The sequence below is a fragment of the Mchenga conophoros genome, linkage group LG1 (assembly GCF_057382185.1).
Source record: "Mchenga conophoros isolate Kocher_MC1m ecotype Shallow Benthic linkage group LG1, M_conophoros_male_GT1.1, whole genome shotgun sequence".
In the NCBI taxonomy this organism is placed as follows: domain Eukaryota; kingdom Metazoa; phylum Chordata; class Actinopteri; order Cichliformes; family Cichlidae; genus Mchenga; species Mchenga conophoros.
In genome coordinates this window covers 33,998,195-34,015,934 of record NC_140526.1, presented here as the reverse complement: position 1 = coordinate 34,015,934, position 17,740 = coordinate 33,998,195, and the positions used below count along the sequence as shown (strand labels likewise).

Below are 17,740 nucleotides of genomic sequence, written 5' to 3'. Positions count from 1 at the left end.
ACTTCCTGTTATAGGTCACCAGCAACACAGCAAGGCCTCCGGCTGGACAGAACGCTGGTCCATAGTGTGATGGGAAGTTTCAGGGTTAGGTTTTTCCAAACAAACAAAAAAAGCTATAGTGATATTAGGAATACCACTTTAATGCATTTTATCTGTAAAGCTGAACCATATTATAGCAGAATCTGGTTTGTCTTGCTGAAACAAGTAGGGCCATTGGTTAAAAAGACATCACTTGGACAGCAACATATATTGCCATGTGCACTAATGCATATCAACACAGATGGATTACACAACAGTAGGAAATACATTTCCTTACAGTAGATGTCTTACTGAAAGTGCTGCAACTAAATTTAATGATACAATTCTTCCACTGTTATCGTCTTCAATACCATGTGTCAACACTGTAGAGCAGCTACCTGAAGGCCGATTATCTTGTTGTGTTATATCACAACTGTGTATGACTGTGGATACTGTGCCTCCACTGAAAAGAAAGCTTCATATCAGAAGTGCTCGACTTCCCGAGCCTGGTTCTGCCCGAGTTTTCTTCTTGACCGTTCCTTCCCATTGTCCCTAAGTGCTTGCTCATAGGTAACTGTTGGGGTTTTCTCTGCATTACTGTTGGGTCTTTACCTTACAATTTAAAGCACCCTGAAGTTACTGTAGTTGTGATATAGCGCTATAGATATTAAATTTAATTCATACCTGTGAACTAAAGTGCTGTCCACAGGGGCCATTATTTCATAGTTTAATTTAAGTCTACCTACATATACCCTATTGGGTATATTAAATGTCCAGTCTTCTGCCATACAGCATTGTGCATTTGTCGAGTCCAGACAAAAAATATAAACACTCCCCCACCAGCACACAAGTATGCAATACCCTATCTCTTCCTGTTCCCTACCTCGTGGTGTACAGGTGTGCAGACAGGATAGTGGTGATTACCGTGACAACCGCCTATGCTCCAATTCCAGTTACAGAGGAGCTGGCAGAAATCCAGATAGTGTGTACACACACACACACACACACACACACACACACACAGAACTATAGGTTCAGAGAGATAAATGCTTGTTAACATTCCTTGACGTAGTGGCTCAGAATGTAACCATGCACACACTCAAAGACACACACAAATGTCCTATTTTGTCCTGTGTGTTGTCTGAGCAAACAGAGGCTGTGGAGGAAGGACAGGGCCAATTACAGCCTTTTATCCTGAGAGCACACATCATTAAGGAGAGCTCAAAGGGCTGATGGTGTGCACATACACACATATACACACACACTCATCAAACAGTCCCCCTGCCACTCTCTCTCTCTCTTTTCAAACTCTTAAACCCTCTTCATCATCACTGATTCCACACTTTTTAGTTCATCAGCGGAAAAAAAATCCCCAAATTGAAAGTGACTGTCAGCTGAGACCTGCACTCATCCTGATTCAACTTGTGTTGTGTAATCGCTGCAAATTGCCTAACCTTTATATTAAAAAAAACCAGCAAATTTTGAATCTCATGTCCTATAAAACTGTGACTGTCCAAATGCTTGCGGACTTTAGAGTCCCACCCATAAATCTAATAAGCTGGTGTGTGTGTGTGCATGTGTGTGTGCGTGTGGGAGTGAGTGAGTGAGTGAGTGAGTGAGTGAGTGAGTGAGTGAGTGAGTGAGAGAGAGAGAGAGAGAGAGAGAGAGAGAGAGAGAGAACCCTGCCTGCTTACACTGCAAGAGCTCCACTTTTAGTGTGCATATGCACTTCTCAGTTGGAACCAAGAACATAAACAGAGCCACACATTTGGCTTTACGTCGTCATTTATAGATTGTGTGTGTGTGTGTGTGTGTGTGTGTCTACACTTCAGCGGTAACCACATGTGCTCTTTAATGGAAATATGTTTTTGATTAACGCCACATGGCATAATGGAGTAATGAGGCATCAGCGTGCTACATCCGACATCCATCCCTTTGTTTACCGCATGTGTGTTTCTTAGCGTGAGTGTGATAATTAATGAAAATTGAGAATGAGAGCCTGAATTCCAGCCAGACCTCTGCGCACCACATACAGCATCTCTTCTGTTTCTCCAGCCTCTCTCAGAGCTTTTAATAAAAAAGAAGAAAAAAGAATCCTTCAGCAGCTTGTGAGGTCATATGAATTATGAGCAGTATGTGAGTCATTCCAGTTTGAAGAACTCCTTTAAAGACTTGTGCATTATCGATCCTATTCACTCTGGTGGCAAAAATGAAAACTTTTTGAATCTGTTGAAGCTTGAATCTACTGTTGAGCTTCTGGTCCAAACATAATTTGTGTGTTTTTCACTTCACATGTACTTACACTTGGCAGTTATGTTGTCTTAACTGCTGAAATTAGTCACTCGAAAGTGCTTAAATGTAAAACGTTGCCATCCTTAAACCTGGTCACTTACAGAGGAAGAAGAACCAGCCACAGCAGGAATAAACAGGTAAGGAGCTGAAAGCAAGGCTGCTCAAGAGGCCCATCATTTTTGGGTAAAGCTTTTGACTTTGCAGCCCCACTCTTTAGGCAACTAAGCTAGCTCCAGCAAACGTGCGTAACAGTCAAGACTAGGAGTGTACCTTGGCTGATGACGGCCTTGCGGTTGCGTCCGTCCAGGTCAGCTCTCTCAATGACATGGTGCTTGGCATCCACCCAGTACATGCGGCGGCCAGCGTAGTCTATGGTGAGGCCGTTGGGCCAGAACAGGTGTGTGTCTGCTATGACACGGCGGTTTGAGCCGTCCATGTTGGAGTACTCGATGCGAGGTGTGTTACCCCAGTCGGTCCAGTAGATCTTACTGAAAAGAAAAATGGGGCAATCACGCTCAGTTTGTTTGTTCACAGCGGCAGACTAGATGGGTGTAAATTAGCTGATAGTCATGGTGTCCATTAAAGACAAGAGGCAAGCAGACGGCTGTCAGGATTCTAGACACAACAGATGCCTGATTTAACAAGAAAAGTCTCCTCTGTCCTCATCATTCATGTCCTCCCCATCAGCATTCATCTGTTCTGTCCGGGCTCAGAGGGAGGATACACTCTTTTTTAAAATATAATTTTCAATTATCCCATGCAAATGAGCAACCTAATAAGCTGAATGAGTTTTCTAGCTTTATATTTCTCTGGGGGTTCATCCAAAACTCTCTCTTGCCACTGCAGCTCATGAAAGCTAGGAAGAAAACACACTTAGCTGCTGCCCCTTTCATGAAAGACTTGTTCCACACAGATGCTTGCCTGTGGGTATGGCTGTGCCGCCAAACGTTAATCCCTGCTCTGCTGCTACACTACAACTGGGACACATCCAGAGGGGATATGTATATATGAGTGTGTGTACATCTGTGGTGAATTATAGACTGCATGTGCGTGCGTGTGTTTGGACTCGTACCCCTCTATGGGGTGCAGTGCAATGGCTCTGGGCTTCTCCATGTTCTGCCAGATCAGTACTTTGCGGTGTGTCCCATCCAGGTTTGCCACCTCAATACGGGACGTCCCAGAGTCTGTCCAGTATAACTTGTCATGGATCCAGTCTATGGCCAGTCCACCTTTAAAAGGAGAGAAGAACATTCTGAGTTTGGTTTAAGTATGAACCAATATTTTGTTACTAATGTTACAAGTAGACACAAGCAATGCATACTCTAGCTTTTTCAATTTGCATTGTCTGATAATTATTTGTGTAGCTGTTAGTTCTTATTTTTGAAAGTGTTCTGCTGGTAGAACATCTATCATCTTGCTAATAGTTAATCTAATAAACCTTCATCACCTATTATAATGTCTCTTTTTATAAATCTCAAAAAAAAAAAAAATCCAGTGAACAAAGTCAAAGTTGTGGATTTACTGGGATCAAGGTGCAGAACTATTTCTTGATGAGTGGGTTGAAGGACCTCTGTTGGACTGAAGCCAAATGGTGTGAAAAATAATAATAACAATAATAATAATGGATTGCATTTATATAGCGCTTTTTGAGACCCTCAAAGCGCTTTACAATTCCACTATTCATTCACTCTCACATTCACACACTGGTGGAGGCAGCTACAGTTGTAGCCACAGCTGCCCTGGGGCAGACAGACAGAAGCGAGGCTGCCATATCGCGCCATCGGCCCCTCTGGCCATCACCAGCAGGCGGTAGTTGAAGGGTCTTGCCCAAGGACATAACGACCGAGACTGTCCGAGCCGGGACTCGAACCGGCAAACTTCCAATTACAAGACAAACTGCCAACTCTTGAGCCAATTTGCATATCATACCAGTCGCGGCAGATGGACGGCCGGAGGTTTCTTCCTGTTAAAAGGGATTTTTTCCTTCCCAATGTTACCAAAGTGCTTACTCATAGGGGGTCATATGATTGTTGTTTTTTTCTCTTTATGTATTACTACCTTACACCTTGAGCACCTTGAGGCAAGTGTTGCTGTGATTTGGCGCAGTATAAATAAAACTGAATTTAATTGAATTGCTGTGTAAATAAACTGAATTCATAACAATTAAAAACTAATATAGATGTGGACTTTTTAAGCCAATTAAACAAAACTATTAGGCAAATTACTCCTTTCCATGTTTTTTTTTTTTCTTTCTCTAAAACCGACTCATACAACCTGTTCAGACATCATCTGCCTCTCAGGTTCAAACGCTTTAGCTAGCAAGACATTGTGGTGTCACTAGTGCAGCTTTAAAACCAGCTAAATCAATGTCATGATGTAGCAAAAAAATCAAAACAAAATCAAGAAAGGATGTAGCAGCAGATTTGCCTTTGTAGCCTGACTGTAATCACAGCTAACCTCTGGTACAGCGAGAATCACGATACTACTGTATCAGTAGAAAGAATAAATCATGATTATGAAATAAAAACTGCATAACTGATACTACTAGGACAAGTTAAATACATAAGATACAGTGTGTTAGCTGGTGAGTTGTAAGCCTGTCAGGCTAGCCTTTTCTCTGTTTTAAGCGATTATGGTAGGCTAAGATAAATCTAATATGACTCTAGCTACATGCACAACACGTGTGCTAGATGATGATCCTTTTAACTTTAAAGAAAGCAAATAATGTTTTTTTAGAAAATTTAGTGGTGAAAGAGATTAAATATGACAGAATAAGACAAAATGTAACGAACACAAATATGTATACAAAAAACACAGATTGAAATAGAAAAGGAGGGTCAGGGTTAGAAATAAAGGAACCAGAGAGAAACTATAAATTAAAAAGACAAGAAGAAAGCACCAAAGACTTTCAAGTTTCACCAGTATTGATGTTATGTTGCTTAACTCATTTATGAATAAGGTGATGAATGAAGTAGAGTGGGGCAGAGTATAGTTGGACAGAAAGCAGCAGAGTCCAATAAATTGGAAACATGATAAATGAGTCTGTTGTCCTACATCTGAACCTGCATCCCATTAGCTGTTGTACCCACCTGGGCTCTCCAGACCGGTGGAGACGACCTCCTCCACATTGGAGCCGTTGAGGTTAGCTTTCATGATGCGGTCCAGAGTCACATCTGACCAGAAGACTAGTTCAAGACTATGATGGAAGTCCAGAGCGATGGCGTTTTCCAGGTTGTTGAGCAGCAAGGTGTACTCGGAGCGATGTGGCAAAACCTGACGGATATCGATGCGGTTGGCAAACAGCAGCACTGGCTCGGGACCTAAAGGGAGGAAGAAAGAGGGACGTGAATGGAGTTGACGTGTGTTAAAGTGAAAAGGAGAAGCAAAGGTTGGCAGGTTAAAATTGGCAAGTAACTACACACAAGAGAGATAAAGAAAATTCAGTTAGGACAAAAGGTCACTTTAAATGAGACAAAGCATTAATCTGACTGGATATAAAGGTCTGGGTTGCAGCAGCTGTGTGACAGACATGTCTGACCTGCATTTAACTCTGGACCGCAGCAGATTGATGTGCTGCTGCACCAGGTCTGCCCTCTACCTATGCAGCATATCTAAATTGAGTCCAGACCCTCCGAATGAGGTGACCTCAATGCAAGTCCAAGACCCGGCAACAGAGCAGCGGATATAGTTACTGCTGAAACACGTACAAACACTATGCAACTGTACTTTTATTAGAAGTCAAACCACGACAGCTCTCTGCGGTCACATGTCAGGGATGAAACACAGTCCAGTCATTCGTACCCAGAGCTTTGCAGCTGCGCTTGTCAGGTCGGAGCTCGTAGCCCTGAACACACCAGCACTGGAAGCCCCCCTCTGTGTTGGTACAGCCCTGACTGCAGTAGCCTTCTTCAGCACACTCATCCACATCTGGAACAGACCACAGAGACAGAAGAAGGGAGGGGAGGGACATATAGATGTTGGTGTCTTATCTCCCACAGTATTAACAATGTCACACATTGTGCAGAAAGGGAAAATTCATTGATGCTTTTGGAGCATATGTACATCATTTTAGTTTTCAAGCCTTTATCTAAATCAGTTTCACAACATGCATGCACACTAACTGTTGGAAGCTGGAAAAAATACATCGAGTAGATTTGAATGTATCTTCATGATTTGGAAGTTCTGGCAAATAAAATGTTTAGCTAGTGGCAGAAATCCAAGATTAGAAGAAGACCAAACAGTCATCAATAACTTTCCAGCCCAAAGAGAAAATTCTTGTGAAATTCCAGCGAAATTTCTTCATACTTTTGGAAAACAACCCTGCTAACAAATTGCAAAACTGACTGACTGGACTAATGAACTTCAATCCCTGGCCGTATTTAGGAAGTTAAAGGCAGGACAAGTAGAGCAAAGTTGTAGTTTTTATAGGTTTGCTTAATTCACTCAGTCAGGATCTGTATTCTACTTTCAGTTTTGGGTTGGTTGCTTATTTGTTGATTCGTTTTCCCCAGACACCTCTAATTCAGTTGATAGCTTGGAGTCTCTCTGTACAATTTAATCATCTATGCTTGGCAAAAGAAAAGGCTTAGCTTAACCAAATTATATGACTGGTTTAGTTCCTAATGTGTAAATTATATTACCAATTTCCAAAAGACCATCTTCAGGCTATAAAAGAAGTGCACGTTGAATGAGTGGAGTGAGGGAGTAGAGTTGTAGCAAACTGAGAACAATTCTCAAAGCACTGTCACATGTAGGAAGTCAGTGAAGCTATCAGATGTTTAACACAAAGTAGCAACTGGCCAATTGTCAAACTCTGCAGAGGTCATGAATATTAACACTTGCTACAACCTGCTCACTCACTTTCACTCTGCTGTCTCTCTCTCCAACACACACGCGCAAGCAAGCAAGCCAGTGTTACCCTGGCAGGTTTTGCCGTCGTCCATCAGTCGGTATCCAGTGTGACAGGTGCACTGGACCAGTCCTCTCACCATCTGACACTTCTGGGAGCAGCCTCCGTTATTCTGGTTACAGTTGCCCTCGTTGGAGCGTGGCCCTGCGCACAACACAGAAACATTACAGGAACATAAACACAGCATCCTAGCTCAGTATAAATACAGCCGCACACTATAAAAAGTGTCTGACTCATCTACTGTTGGGCCTTAAAATATTTTAGACACACAAGCAGCTAGGCCCGTGGATGGCGATGGCAATCAGGCTGGCCCAGGTCAACATATACAGTATAAACTGCTGTTAAAATTTATGTGAGCATTTATTATACACCCTCAGCTGTTCCAATGGTTTCTGTTGACAGCGTCATCTCACCGAGTCAGCATTAGGACTACATTTTACCTTGATGAAATCGGTATTTGTATTTATAATGGCAGACCAATAAATGTAAAAAGTAAAGAGAAGACACAGAAACATCCTTCAAACATGTTACCAGTGTTCCATAATTTATTGTAACAATAAAATAAGATCATTTCTACAATTTAATATTATCTTAGTAAGGACTCATATATAACTTCACATAACAAATGTTAGGTAAATCTGTTTATCATTCTTGTGTCTAAAGAAAAAAAACTATCGACTGATGCACTGGATACCAAATGTCGTCATTGCTATCTGCCTTTAAACTCTTTAAACTATTATGTAATCGTCATATTGGTGTCCAGATGCCGATGTCACCATTCTTACACTTACGGCAGTCATGGTGTGGGTGTTCATCAGTCCCGTCACCACAATCATTGACCTCATTGCAAACCTTCCGCAGGCCTATACAACGGCCATTCCCACACTGGAACTGATCAGGGGCACATGGAGGACTGTCTGTGAGGAGATACAACACAGATCTGATAAGTGAAACACTTTTCTACGCCATATTTATCCAAGTAGTTCTCCCTTAAATATCTAAATAGTATGTGCTATGGTTGTGACAGTCAGTTGCCTGCCATGTCTTTAATTCCCTGTTGTGGTTTAAGTCCCATGTATGTACGTATTTAATGTTGTGTGTGCGTGTGTACCCTATGTAACATGCAAGCATGAACAACAGGTGACTGTGCATGGACTATGATGCACATAAGCAGGTTTAAAAATGACACAATGGATTTGAATAGATCATTAAATATGAATAAAATGGTGTGATGAGCAATAAAAGAAACATTTCAGGTATTCACAGGTTTCCTGCAAAGCTGAACTTCTTTATCGCCATGCTTCCTTTTATTGGTGGATAGTATCCAAAAACAGAATAAAAAGTTTCCATCTAGCTTTTTCCCCCTCGCTGCCTGTTCACTGTTATTTTAATCACAATACACAGGCCTGTCTCTGCGGTTCGTCTTTCCACAGCACAGTGAAGGAACAGACCAAAAAAGAAAAAAAAAAAACTGAACTTTTTTCCTTTTTTTAAAATGCAACTGTGTTTCCCAACAGAGAAGTTTCTCAGCAGAGGGCTGTTCAGAGCTGTTGTCATGGTTACTGTTGAAGCTTGTACTATTTTTAGCGGCTGAAAACAAGATAACAACCAGAGCCTTACCAGTTTTCTCACAGCCCTCTTCATCGCTGCGATCCGAGCAGTCGTCCTCGCCATCGCATCTCCATGACAACCGGACACAGCGTCCAGTTCCACAGCGGAACTGGTCGGCCGTGCACATGGACGTGGCTGCAGGAGACGCACATAAACATATATATTACTCTTATAGTTTTAGATCAGTCATTAGGACTTCAGTCATTATGGGTGAATGCTTTTTTGAAATAATGACGGAAAAAGAAGAAATGATTAATTTTTAACTGATTTGTTCATTAATTCTGGACACCGGCTACTCACTGCAGTTCTTCTCATCTGAACGGTCGTCACAGTCGTGCTCGCCATCGCACCTCCATGCAGCATTGATGCACATCCCGCTGCTGCACATGAATTCCACTGATCTGCATGGCTGATGTGAAGCTAAATAAACACACATATATATAACTGATTTAGCCTGGAGTTATATATAAATCTAAAAAATATATAAAAATATACACAAACTGTGCAGGTTACAGGTCCACTTCCTTGCTATAGCAAGCATGAAAAGGAGGCTCGTTTTTAATGGTATGACAGTCTTTGAACATCCCTGTATTATAACCACTGGTAAGTCCAGCTGTTTAATTTCTTATTAAATAATCACCTTTTTGAGTCATGCCTTTTGTGTGAGACTTGCATGTTTTAATTTGATGAGGGCCAAGAAACATGTAAGATGCTGTCTCAACATGTGGGATAAAGTTCTAAAAATCCTGCATAGTGACGACACAAAGTGAGACTAGCGACAGCGGATAGGTCACCTTAGCTGTCAGCGGAGTTCTTTTTTTGCGTATTTGTACTTTACTTGCACGCCACAAATGCTCAGTAGCGCCTCAAGGTGGTGCTTTTCTTCATTCCTGCTGTATTCAGCTACAGTCATACAAAGACACTGATGGAAATTTGTTCTGCCACAAATGCAGTGCCACGCAGAACTGACATGGTACAAATGCTGTCAAGTATTGCATAACAAAGCACTAGTTCACTGTCAGAGCACCTTCTCTGGCTAAAGTAGCCCTCTTATTGTTTCTCCATACTTCCGAGAGGTCGTTCTGCAACCACAACTCTGCAAATATATCAGCAATCACAGGTTCATCGACAGATAATGACACATACTAACAAGCATTGTGGTGTGTTCAGGTTGACCAAATTTTGATCCCATTACCTTTTAGTCTATTCAGATCAGGTCTCTTTTGGTACCCTTTTGTTTATTTTGGAAAAGTAAGTCATCTACAAGTTTGCACCATGTCTGATCCCACTTATGCACCTTTGAAGAGTGAAAGTTTTGTCACAAGATCACAGAATAAACATTTTTACTCTATCTTCTCTGAGCGCATTCCACATACCTAAACATATATTACTTTTCCCACATATAGTAATTAGATCTGCTTACTTAAGCTGCTGCATGATCATCTCTAAGCGGAGATCATAAATGTCCCACCTTTAAATCACCCACCATCATCGCTACATGTGATCAGATCAAAGTGAAGCTCAAACTGGCAGCAGATGACGACGGAGGTGGATGAGAAGATTAAAGCTGAATCAGACATAAGCATCTTAAACCCTTCATCCGTGTGTGAGCGTGTGTGTATTTCTTCGACGCGTTTCCTCATGACAGGACGAGTCGGCTCCCATCGAAGCTACAGCAGGCATGTGAGTCAAGACAGTTTCTAGCAACGCTGTGCAGGCCTGTCAGCTGGGCAAGAAACGATCAAAACAGCAGGTGGCTTTCCCACAAGAGAGAAGCTGAGAGAGAGAGACTTATTGGCCAAGGGAATTAGCGTGGGACACCAACTAGCACACCGACACCCGCGCACACACCCAAATGATTCATCCCCCCTTTTCTTGTCTATCTCTTATTCTCTCCCTCGCGCACACATGCACACAAAAACAGCAACTGAGCTCTTTCATCTGCTCAGCCACGCAGCCCAAAGCGGCATCAGTGGTAACGAGGCTTGCAAGTGTGATCTCTTTTGGGTGTGTGTGTGTGTGTATTCACATAAGGGGGAGAGAGGGAGTGAGAGAGAGTGTCGACTTCTCTAACAAAGCGCCCTTCATGTGTCTGGAGAGTCCGTGCCAAGGAATGCTGTCTGAGGATGGGCTGTCTTATGCCTCTCAGAAATGCCTTCTCTGTCTAAGTGTGTGTGTGTGTGTTTGTGTACAAACTACAGCATAAAACAGAATTTACTAGGACTTAAATTACTAAAAAGAAAAAAAGAACGCTCTCGCCCTGAACCATTCTGAGTCAGAAATAAATAAATAAAACAGGAAGAATAACAGGCAGTGTGAGAGTGAAGGACAGCCACAGGGGACACGCAATCATCAGCGAGGACCTGAAACAAACCTTGAACAACACTTTGTTCATTTAGATCTGTTATGTGCCTCTGTATTTCCTACACACAGTTATCTAAAGTATTTCTTAAGGTCTTTCTGCTGCCCCTTTTGTGCTTTCCCCCCCCCCCTTTCAAATACGCTTTGATGCCAGCTCAACTTTCGAAAAAAGTTCAACACTTCAAAAGTGAGGCAGCAATTAAAAAACCTGGATGTGGGAGGAGATGAGAGGAAAAAACAGAGAGCTGCTCAGTTGAATAATTTGACCTTACAGATGATCAAACGATGTTGCAAAACTTTGAAGCCGTGCTTATTGCGCTGCAGATAAACACATCAAAGTGGGGGGAAACCACTGGGCTCGAGCGCATGTGTCTGTGAAAGAGCTGGATGTGGTGGGCAGTTAAAAGATGATGAGCAAATGAACGTGAGAAATCGGAGACAAGGGAACAGGGAGGGGAGAAGCCGAGAGATTAGTCAGCAGCAGGCAGCGTCTCTGGAGCGAGGCGAACGAAACATGATAGTCTATGTCAGGACTGTGGCTTCCCTCTGCGTGTGTGTGTGTGAGCGTGTGTGTGTGTGGGTGCGTGTGATCGAGAAAGAGAGAGAGATACAGTGACAGCACAGATCTAACAGAGTGCTTTCCAGTTATGACACAGGCTGTCGAGCAACAGCTGTTCCTGAGCCCAACCTGCCATCAACAGAACGTCGGGATGTGAAATCAGCACTCAGTGTTTTACAATGAAGCTCAATTTTCGTGCAGCTATCAGAGGGCCTTTCTTACAACACATAAACACTATTATCAAAGAATCAGCTTTCAAGATTACAGACAGTGAATCAACAATTCACATTTTTTTCTTCTTCTGTAGAGTCACTTTGCATCAAATCCAATGGTAAAATACCCACCTTATCAACCTCAACTATGGCAAAAATGCCACTTCCTAACAGCTCTTTAGTGTTTCTGGGGACACAAAAACATCATGGAAGTGACAAGCTAACAGTAAATGGCTGAAAGAAAATGTGTATCTATAGTACTATATGACTCATGTGATTAAAACATACATTTGATAACCCTGCGCTTCTTTTAAGCTTCTCAGCGCTTTGGTTTCTGTCACTTCTGCAGATGGTCCGTCACATTCATGTTTCCCCACAAACACTTTAATTTTATTTTGTGATTTTTTTCCCTCTTTTTTTTTTTTTTATATTTTTTGGTGTTTTCCTAAGTTGCGGCCCGTGTGACCTCTCAGGGCCACCATATATTTGGTTGCTTTGAGCAACAGGTGCAGGTAGAGCAGTGGTAGCTGCTGGCGGTGTGAAAGGCGTCACCTTGACCAATTTGAGTTAAATGGACTGAAACTTTATGGCTGTTTGTGGTTTCAGTACCTTCTGGAACAACTTCAGTGCAATTACACAAGATGTATTCTCACTTATAAATGGGAAATCATTTGATTCTTAGACAGCCATCATTTTCTGTTATTAGTATTAATGGACAAAAACAAATAATACTCAAGTCAAATTATCAAAATAACCAGTAGTTGAAGCAACATCAGTTACATGCTGCATCTCTTTTACAGATGTTTTACTGCACTAGGGCTGTTCGATATAAACTTTACTTTACTTTACTTTATAACGATATATATCGGATGACGATATAAAAACGTCTATCGTTTCATTTTACGCTATCATTTGTTTCGTGGTGTCGCAAAATAAACTGTTTACGGCAATATTTTTTCATCGTTTTGATGGTCACTGTAGTGGCTATATTAATTTCTTAAAGTTCTCTCTTTCTCTTATATTTTATATAACCACACTACGGACGGACAAGCGCCTGTTTTTATGCATTGTGGTTAGCAACAACGACAGTAACACCATCGCGTGTCCGCTTGTTTATGTTCTACATAAACCTTTCACAATAAAGCTCAAGATCCTGTTGAGATTTTTCAAAATAAACTGAATCACGTGAAAGAGCAGATTATTTACGGATGAGAATTAAAAAAGAGCCGCCAGATGCTAAAAAATAAATCTTAGACTCAAACGTTAGAACAGGCTTTTCCCCGTAGCATGCCATGTAATAAATACTCACAACTTATGTCTAAAATGTATAGTTTCATGCATCGGTTAAAACACGGGACGATAGATGTCTTATATCGGGATATGAGATTTTGGTCATATCGCGCAGCCCTATACTGCACCATGCTTTAACTGTCAGCGTTCAGTATCTGAGCCCAGTTTGGAACAGACTCGGTCGGTGTAACCACTAAAAATGATGGATGTTAAACTTCCTGTTCAGATGAGCCTTTAATGTACTTTTAAACTCCAGCTGAACTAGTGCAGGAAGCTGTAACACATGAATCTGAGTTGCACTCAGAGGAAAGGCAGAGAATAAAAGGAAGGAGAGGGAAGAGAAAACGGAAAGAGCTTTGCCTTCATCCACCATGCACAACACAGTCTAGTGAGAGCCACGATCACTGGCAGGGATCCTAAGAAATGTTTATCTGTGCCTGTGTGTGTAATCAGATGACAGCAATTCTTTACACCAGCCGGAGAGGCACGATTGGTCTGGATCACCTAGCTAAACACTGAGTGCGTTTCCTGTCAAATCTTTACTTCTGCCCAAAACTTGGATTGGTGTCTAAGAAGTACACTTTTTTTCCCCCTGGAGGTTTGAGACTAGACCCTGACGTCTACAATGCTGCAGGTGTGTTTCTAGCTATGCGACGGGGAACTCACAGCAGTCCGATTCATCCGACCAGTCTCCGCAGTCATCATCTCCGTCACAGTGGTAGATGTCCAGGATACAGCGGCCATATGCGCACTGGAACTCCTCCACGCTGCAGGTGGCTGTCATCACATCTGAAGCTGCACAGACACGCAGACATGTTAAACAGATGCTGGAAAAGATGGTGCAGCAGTTGGCTGTCGGAGGCACTTTGAAGTTTTGATGCTACTTTGCTGAGTCTGTCAGAAACTATACATGAAATGAAGCAGAAGCTCAGCTCTACATTGAGACAGTGAACACATTTACATGGTCTGGGGTAAACTTGTTACTGTGAGATCTTGGTTTACATACAGCTTTACTGGTAAGCATATTTGCCCCTTTCTGAGGCCACAATTTTGACTTTACATGCTGCAGTGTACCATCACTCTGATCTGACTTGAGTTATCGTGGATGATGCCCTACAAATATAAGCTGGCCTGTCAATGTGTCTACAAAACAAAGCTTGTGCATACTCTCTCAGTAACTTACGGCAATTTTCCTCATCTGATCCATCTTTACAGTCCGTGTCTCCATCACAGTACCAGTGCTCAGCAATGCAACTCCCGTCCGTGCAGCGGAACTCCTTGTCTGAGCATTTACGCATGTCTGCCATGGAAAGAACACACAGGCTCATATACTATTACAAATACTGTCGGAATGAATAAAGGCCTTGCATGCTCGGGCTTAGGTGAGCCTCTTTGTGTGTGTACCCACCACACTGTTCATCACTGTTGTCCCCACAGTCGTTGTCGCCATCACAGTGCCAGAGGCTGCGAATACAGTAGCCGTTTTGACAGTGAAACTCGTCCTCCTCACACTCCCTGGGAGCTATGCAGGCAGAAAAAAGTGACAGACTTCAGAACACCATATAACACAGACACAATGAAAAGACACTAAAGCTACCCTGAAATCTGGGCAACTCTAATTCTTTGAGTCAAACTAAGAGCAAAAAGCTGTGCAGAAAAAAAAAAAGCCCTCCATAAACAGGCGGATCTTTCAGAACACTGCAGGTCTGTGACTGTGAAGCTTTCAGGCTGAATGTCTTGTTGCTCAATATGAAAATCTCTAATTTACACGCATTGCAACACAGTAAGCGATAAGGTTGTGTAAAGTGGTCTGTGTTACAGCTATAATAAATTTCCTTTTACAAAGCACATTTTCAACACCTCACAAAAGGCACAAAATAAAACCTTAAAAATAAAAAAAAACCAAAATTGGCTCTAGCTGGATACATGATGGTTAAAGTGGATGTTAATAGAGACGAGCTTTCATGGAAGAAAAAAGTCAAATGTTTGATTTATTACTCAAACTGCATAAAAGCCTTAAAATGATCGTTGCATTTCAACCTAAAAATACCAAGCTAACAAAAAGGCTACTTTCTTATTTGTTAGGAAACATTCAGAGAGGCTGTGAAGCTGCAACTGAAGAACTTTTTTTTTTTGTCTAAAAATCCAGGACTGGATGTGTTATTTCAAGCAGGAACCAGAAAAAGAAGCCAGCGTGAATGTGCCAAAAGCTGCCATTTCTCAACCAACTACTTGGGACGGGCTCCAAAAACGAGACGGCCCCCAAACACTCCCGTCCAACTTTACAGAACTGCAACATGTTTACAGCCTGGTACTAAAAAATAGTTTTGATAATCTGGCTTGTTCTGTATTACAGAGCATCCAAGAAGTTTGTGTTTCAGTCAAATTTTGGTATTTTATAGTCTGTTACTAATATAATTTAAAGTATGTTTGTCTGTGTGTTAGAACTGAACACTTTACTGATTTAACCCACTTTTATCTGACTTAGAGGCAGATTCTGAGGCATTATGGTTGTGGGCACACTGCTGTAAAGTTGCTTTAATGCATATTCTTCTAGTCCAGCTCAAATTTTGGATTGATTTCTTTCACCAAGCTCTAGCAGCATGCTTTATATCTTAATTACACATAGTGCTGGCTGTACATTAGGAAGTGTTTCATTATGCAGTTAACCTTTAGACTGGAGATAAAAGGAACATTAGTCATTCGTACAAACAGTTGACACAACAGAGAGACAAAATCACTCCCTCTTGTGAGAGTTCAGCCCTGTGACAGTGTTTTACTTTCATACCCTTTCATTTATCGAAACAACTGGTTCGCCTTGCTTCTTTCATCACACTTCCAAAGCGCCGCCTTCTACCGTTACTGCTGCAGTCGATGGCAAAGCACGGCTGGAGCCGAGCAAACAGGTTTGCCAAAGAAAACCAGTGATGTCTGGCCCCTGGCAGTAGGCAATCTATAATTTATCACTGCTGTGTGTGAGTGTTAGACAGTTACGACAAAGCAAGAGAGATAAGAAGAGACAAAAACAGAAGGACGCCCACAGAAGAGACGACCCGACAAAAAGGAAAAGGGTAACGCTCGTCTTTTTTCCACTGAAAGCTTTCATCTTTTCTCAAGAGTATTATAGCACCACACAAATACACCTGAGAACCACACTTCACTTCTCAGATGAGTGACATGACATAAGAACCCAGAGCCATTGCACGTATATATGATCTGGGTCCAAATTAATGTTTAACAAAGATCCAAAAGGGAAGCATCTTTCTAGAATGTTTTCCATATAAAAACATGACATATTTAGAAAGTTCTGACAGGGATCCTCTACATTTGGGAATTATTACACTCATCATTGGAACTTGCTTTACACTACAAAATCATCCACTTTCTAAAATTAGTTGTTTTAGCTCCATTTTCCCTCCCTTTAAGCCAATCCTCTTCTGATTGGCTGCCCTTCACAAACAGAAGATTCGCATAACAGGTGGGTGGAGCTTTTATGCTCAAAGCTTAGGGCTGTGTGCCTTAAATGACCATCTACTCTCAGTGACATCATACAGAGCCAAGTGTATTAAAATAAATATCTAAGACTAAACATTCATGAGCATGCTATTCATTCAACTGCTAAATTTCCGCTGACCTCGCCCCCACCAGTCTCCTCTCAGCCAGTTCGCCCCCCCCCCCCCTTAAAAAAAAAAAGTATTTTGGTGGGTTCCAATGAAAATTTAATTTTACCTGGACAATTGACAATCAAACTCGTTCCATTATTCAGGTTGCAAGAAAATAATTGATTTGCCCCCTATTCTCTGCCTCTCCCATGCTCTAGCTCCCTTCCCATAAGCGAAGTAAACAGAGTAAGGTCAGAGGTCAACAAGCCCTCAAGAAACTCATCATTCACACAGCAGCCAAAAGTCAAAGGGCAAAGAGCACTGGGAGTCGATACCACGCTCTCTACATGTGCGTATGAGCTGAGACAGGTGTCGAAATATTTATTTGCCAGATTAAAATATCTTTTGAACGTCAAGATTTCAAACCCCTTTTTTAACACACACACACACACACACACACACACACACACACACACACACACACACACACACACACACACACTGCTCTGCACCGAGGCACACCTCACTCTCCATGTTTGTCTGAAATCTTGACAGCTACTTCGGTTCCAGCCAAGCGTGGAGGATTGTCTCCCCAGGCCTAAATAATGCAATGAAACCACCTCATCTTAGGGAGAAACCTATACTGGCCAGCACATATTGGGAACGGAGAGCCAAACCAGGTAGGGGGAAAGAAATGGAGAAAGAAAGAAGCATGAAATAATAAGTATGGGAAACAGAGGAGGGAGGAAAATTTACTGGGCATGAAGATGAAAAATTCATAGCACCCTCATTGCAGACAGACACCCCCCACCCCCATCAGTAAGTGATTCAGTGTCTGGCTGCTCATGCTATATGTGGGCCAGCACAGGAGGAGGAGAAATCACCA

The 17,740-nt window shown here is 42.0% G+C and overlaps 1 protein-coding gene across 4 annotated transcripts in view; it reads right to left on the bottom strand.

The window, feature by feature from the left end:
* The window catches only part of lrp4 (low density lipoprotein receptor-related protein 4), a 109,425-nt gene that overhangs the window by 18,416 nt on the left and 73,269 nt on the right, over positions 1-17,740 (bottom strand). For all 4 annotated transcript variants that reach the window (XM_085275887.1, XM_085275893.1, XM_085275909.1 and 1 more), the window contains exons 4-14: positions 14,661-14,774; positions 14,436-14,552; positions 13,919-14,047; positions 9,131-9,250; positions 8,840-8,965; positions 8,011-8,136; positions 7,229-7,363; positions 6,112-6,237; positions 5,400-5,630; positions 3,383-3,539; positions 2,581-2,798 (exon numbers count right to left, since the gene is read on the bottom strand). In XM_085275887.1, the coding sequence (XP_085132013.1) occupies positions 2,581-2,798; positions 3,383-3,539; positions 5,400-5,630; positions 6,112-6,237; positions 7,229-7,363; positions 8,011-8,136; positions 8,840-8,965; positions 9,131-9,250; positions 13,919-14,047; positions 14,436-14,552; positions 14,661-14,774 (1,599 nt within the window). The remainder of the gene's footprint in view (positions 1-2,580; positions 2,799-3,382; positions 3,540-5,399; positions 5,631-6,111; positions 6,238-7,228; positions 7,364-8,010; positions 8,137-8,839; positions 8,966-9,130; positions 9,251-13,918; positions 14,048-14,435; positions 14,553-14,660; positions 14,775-17,740) is intronic.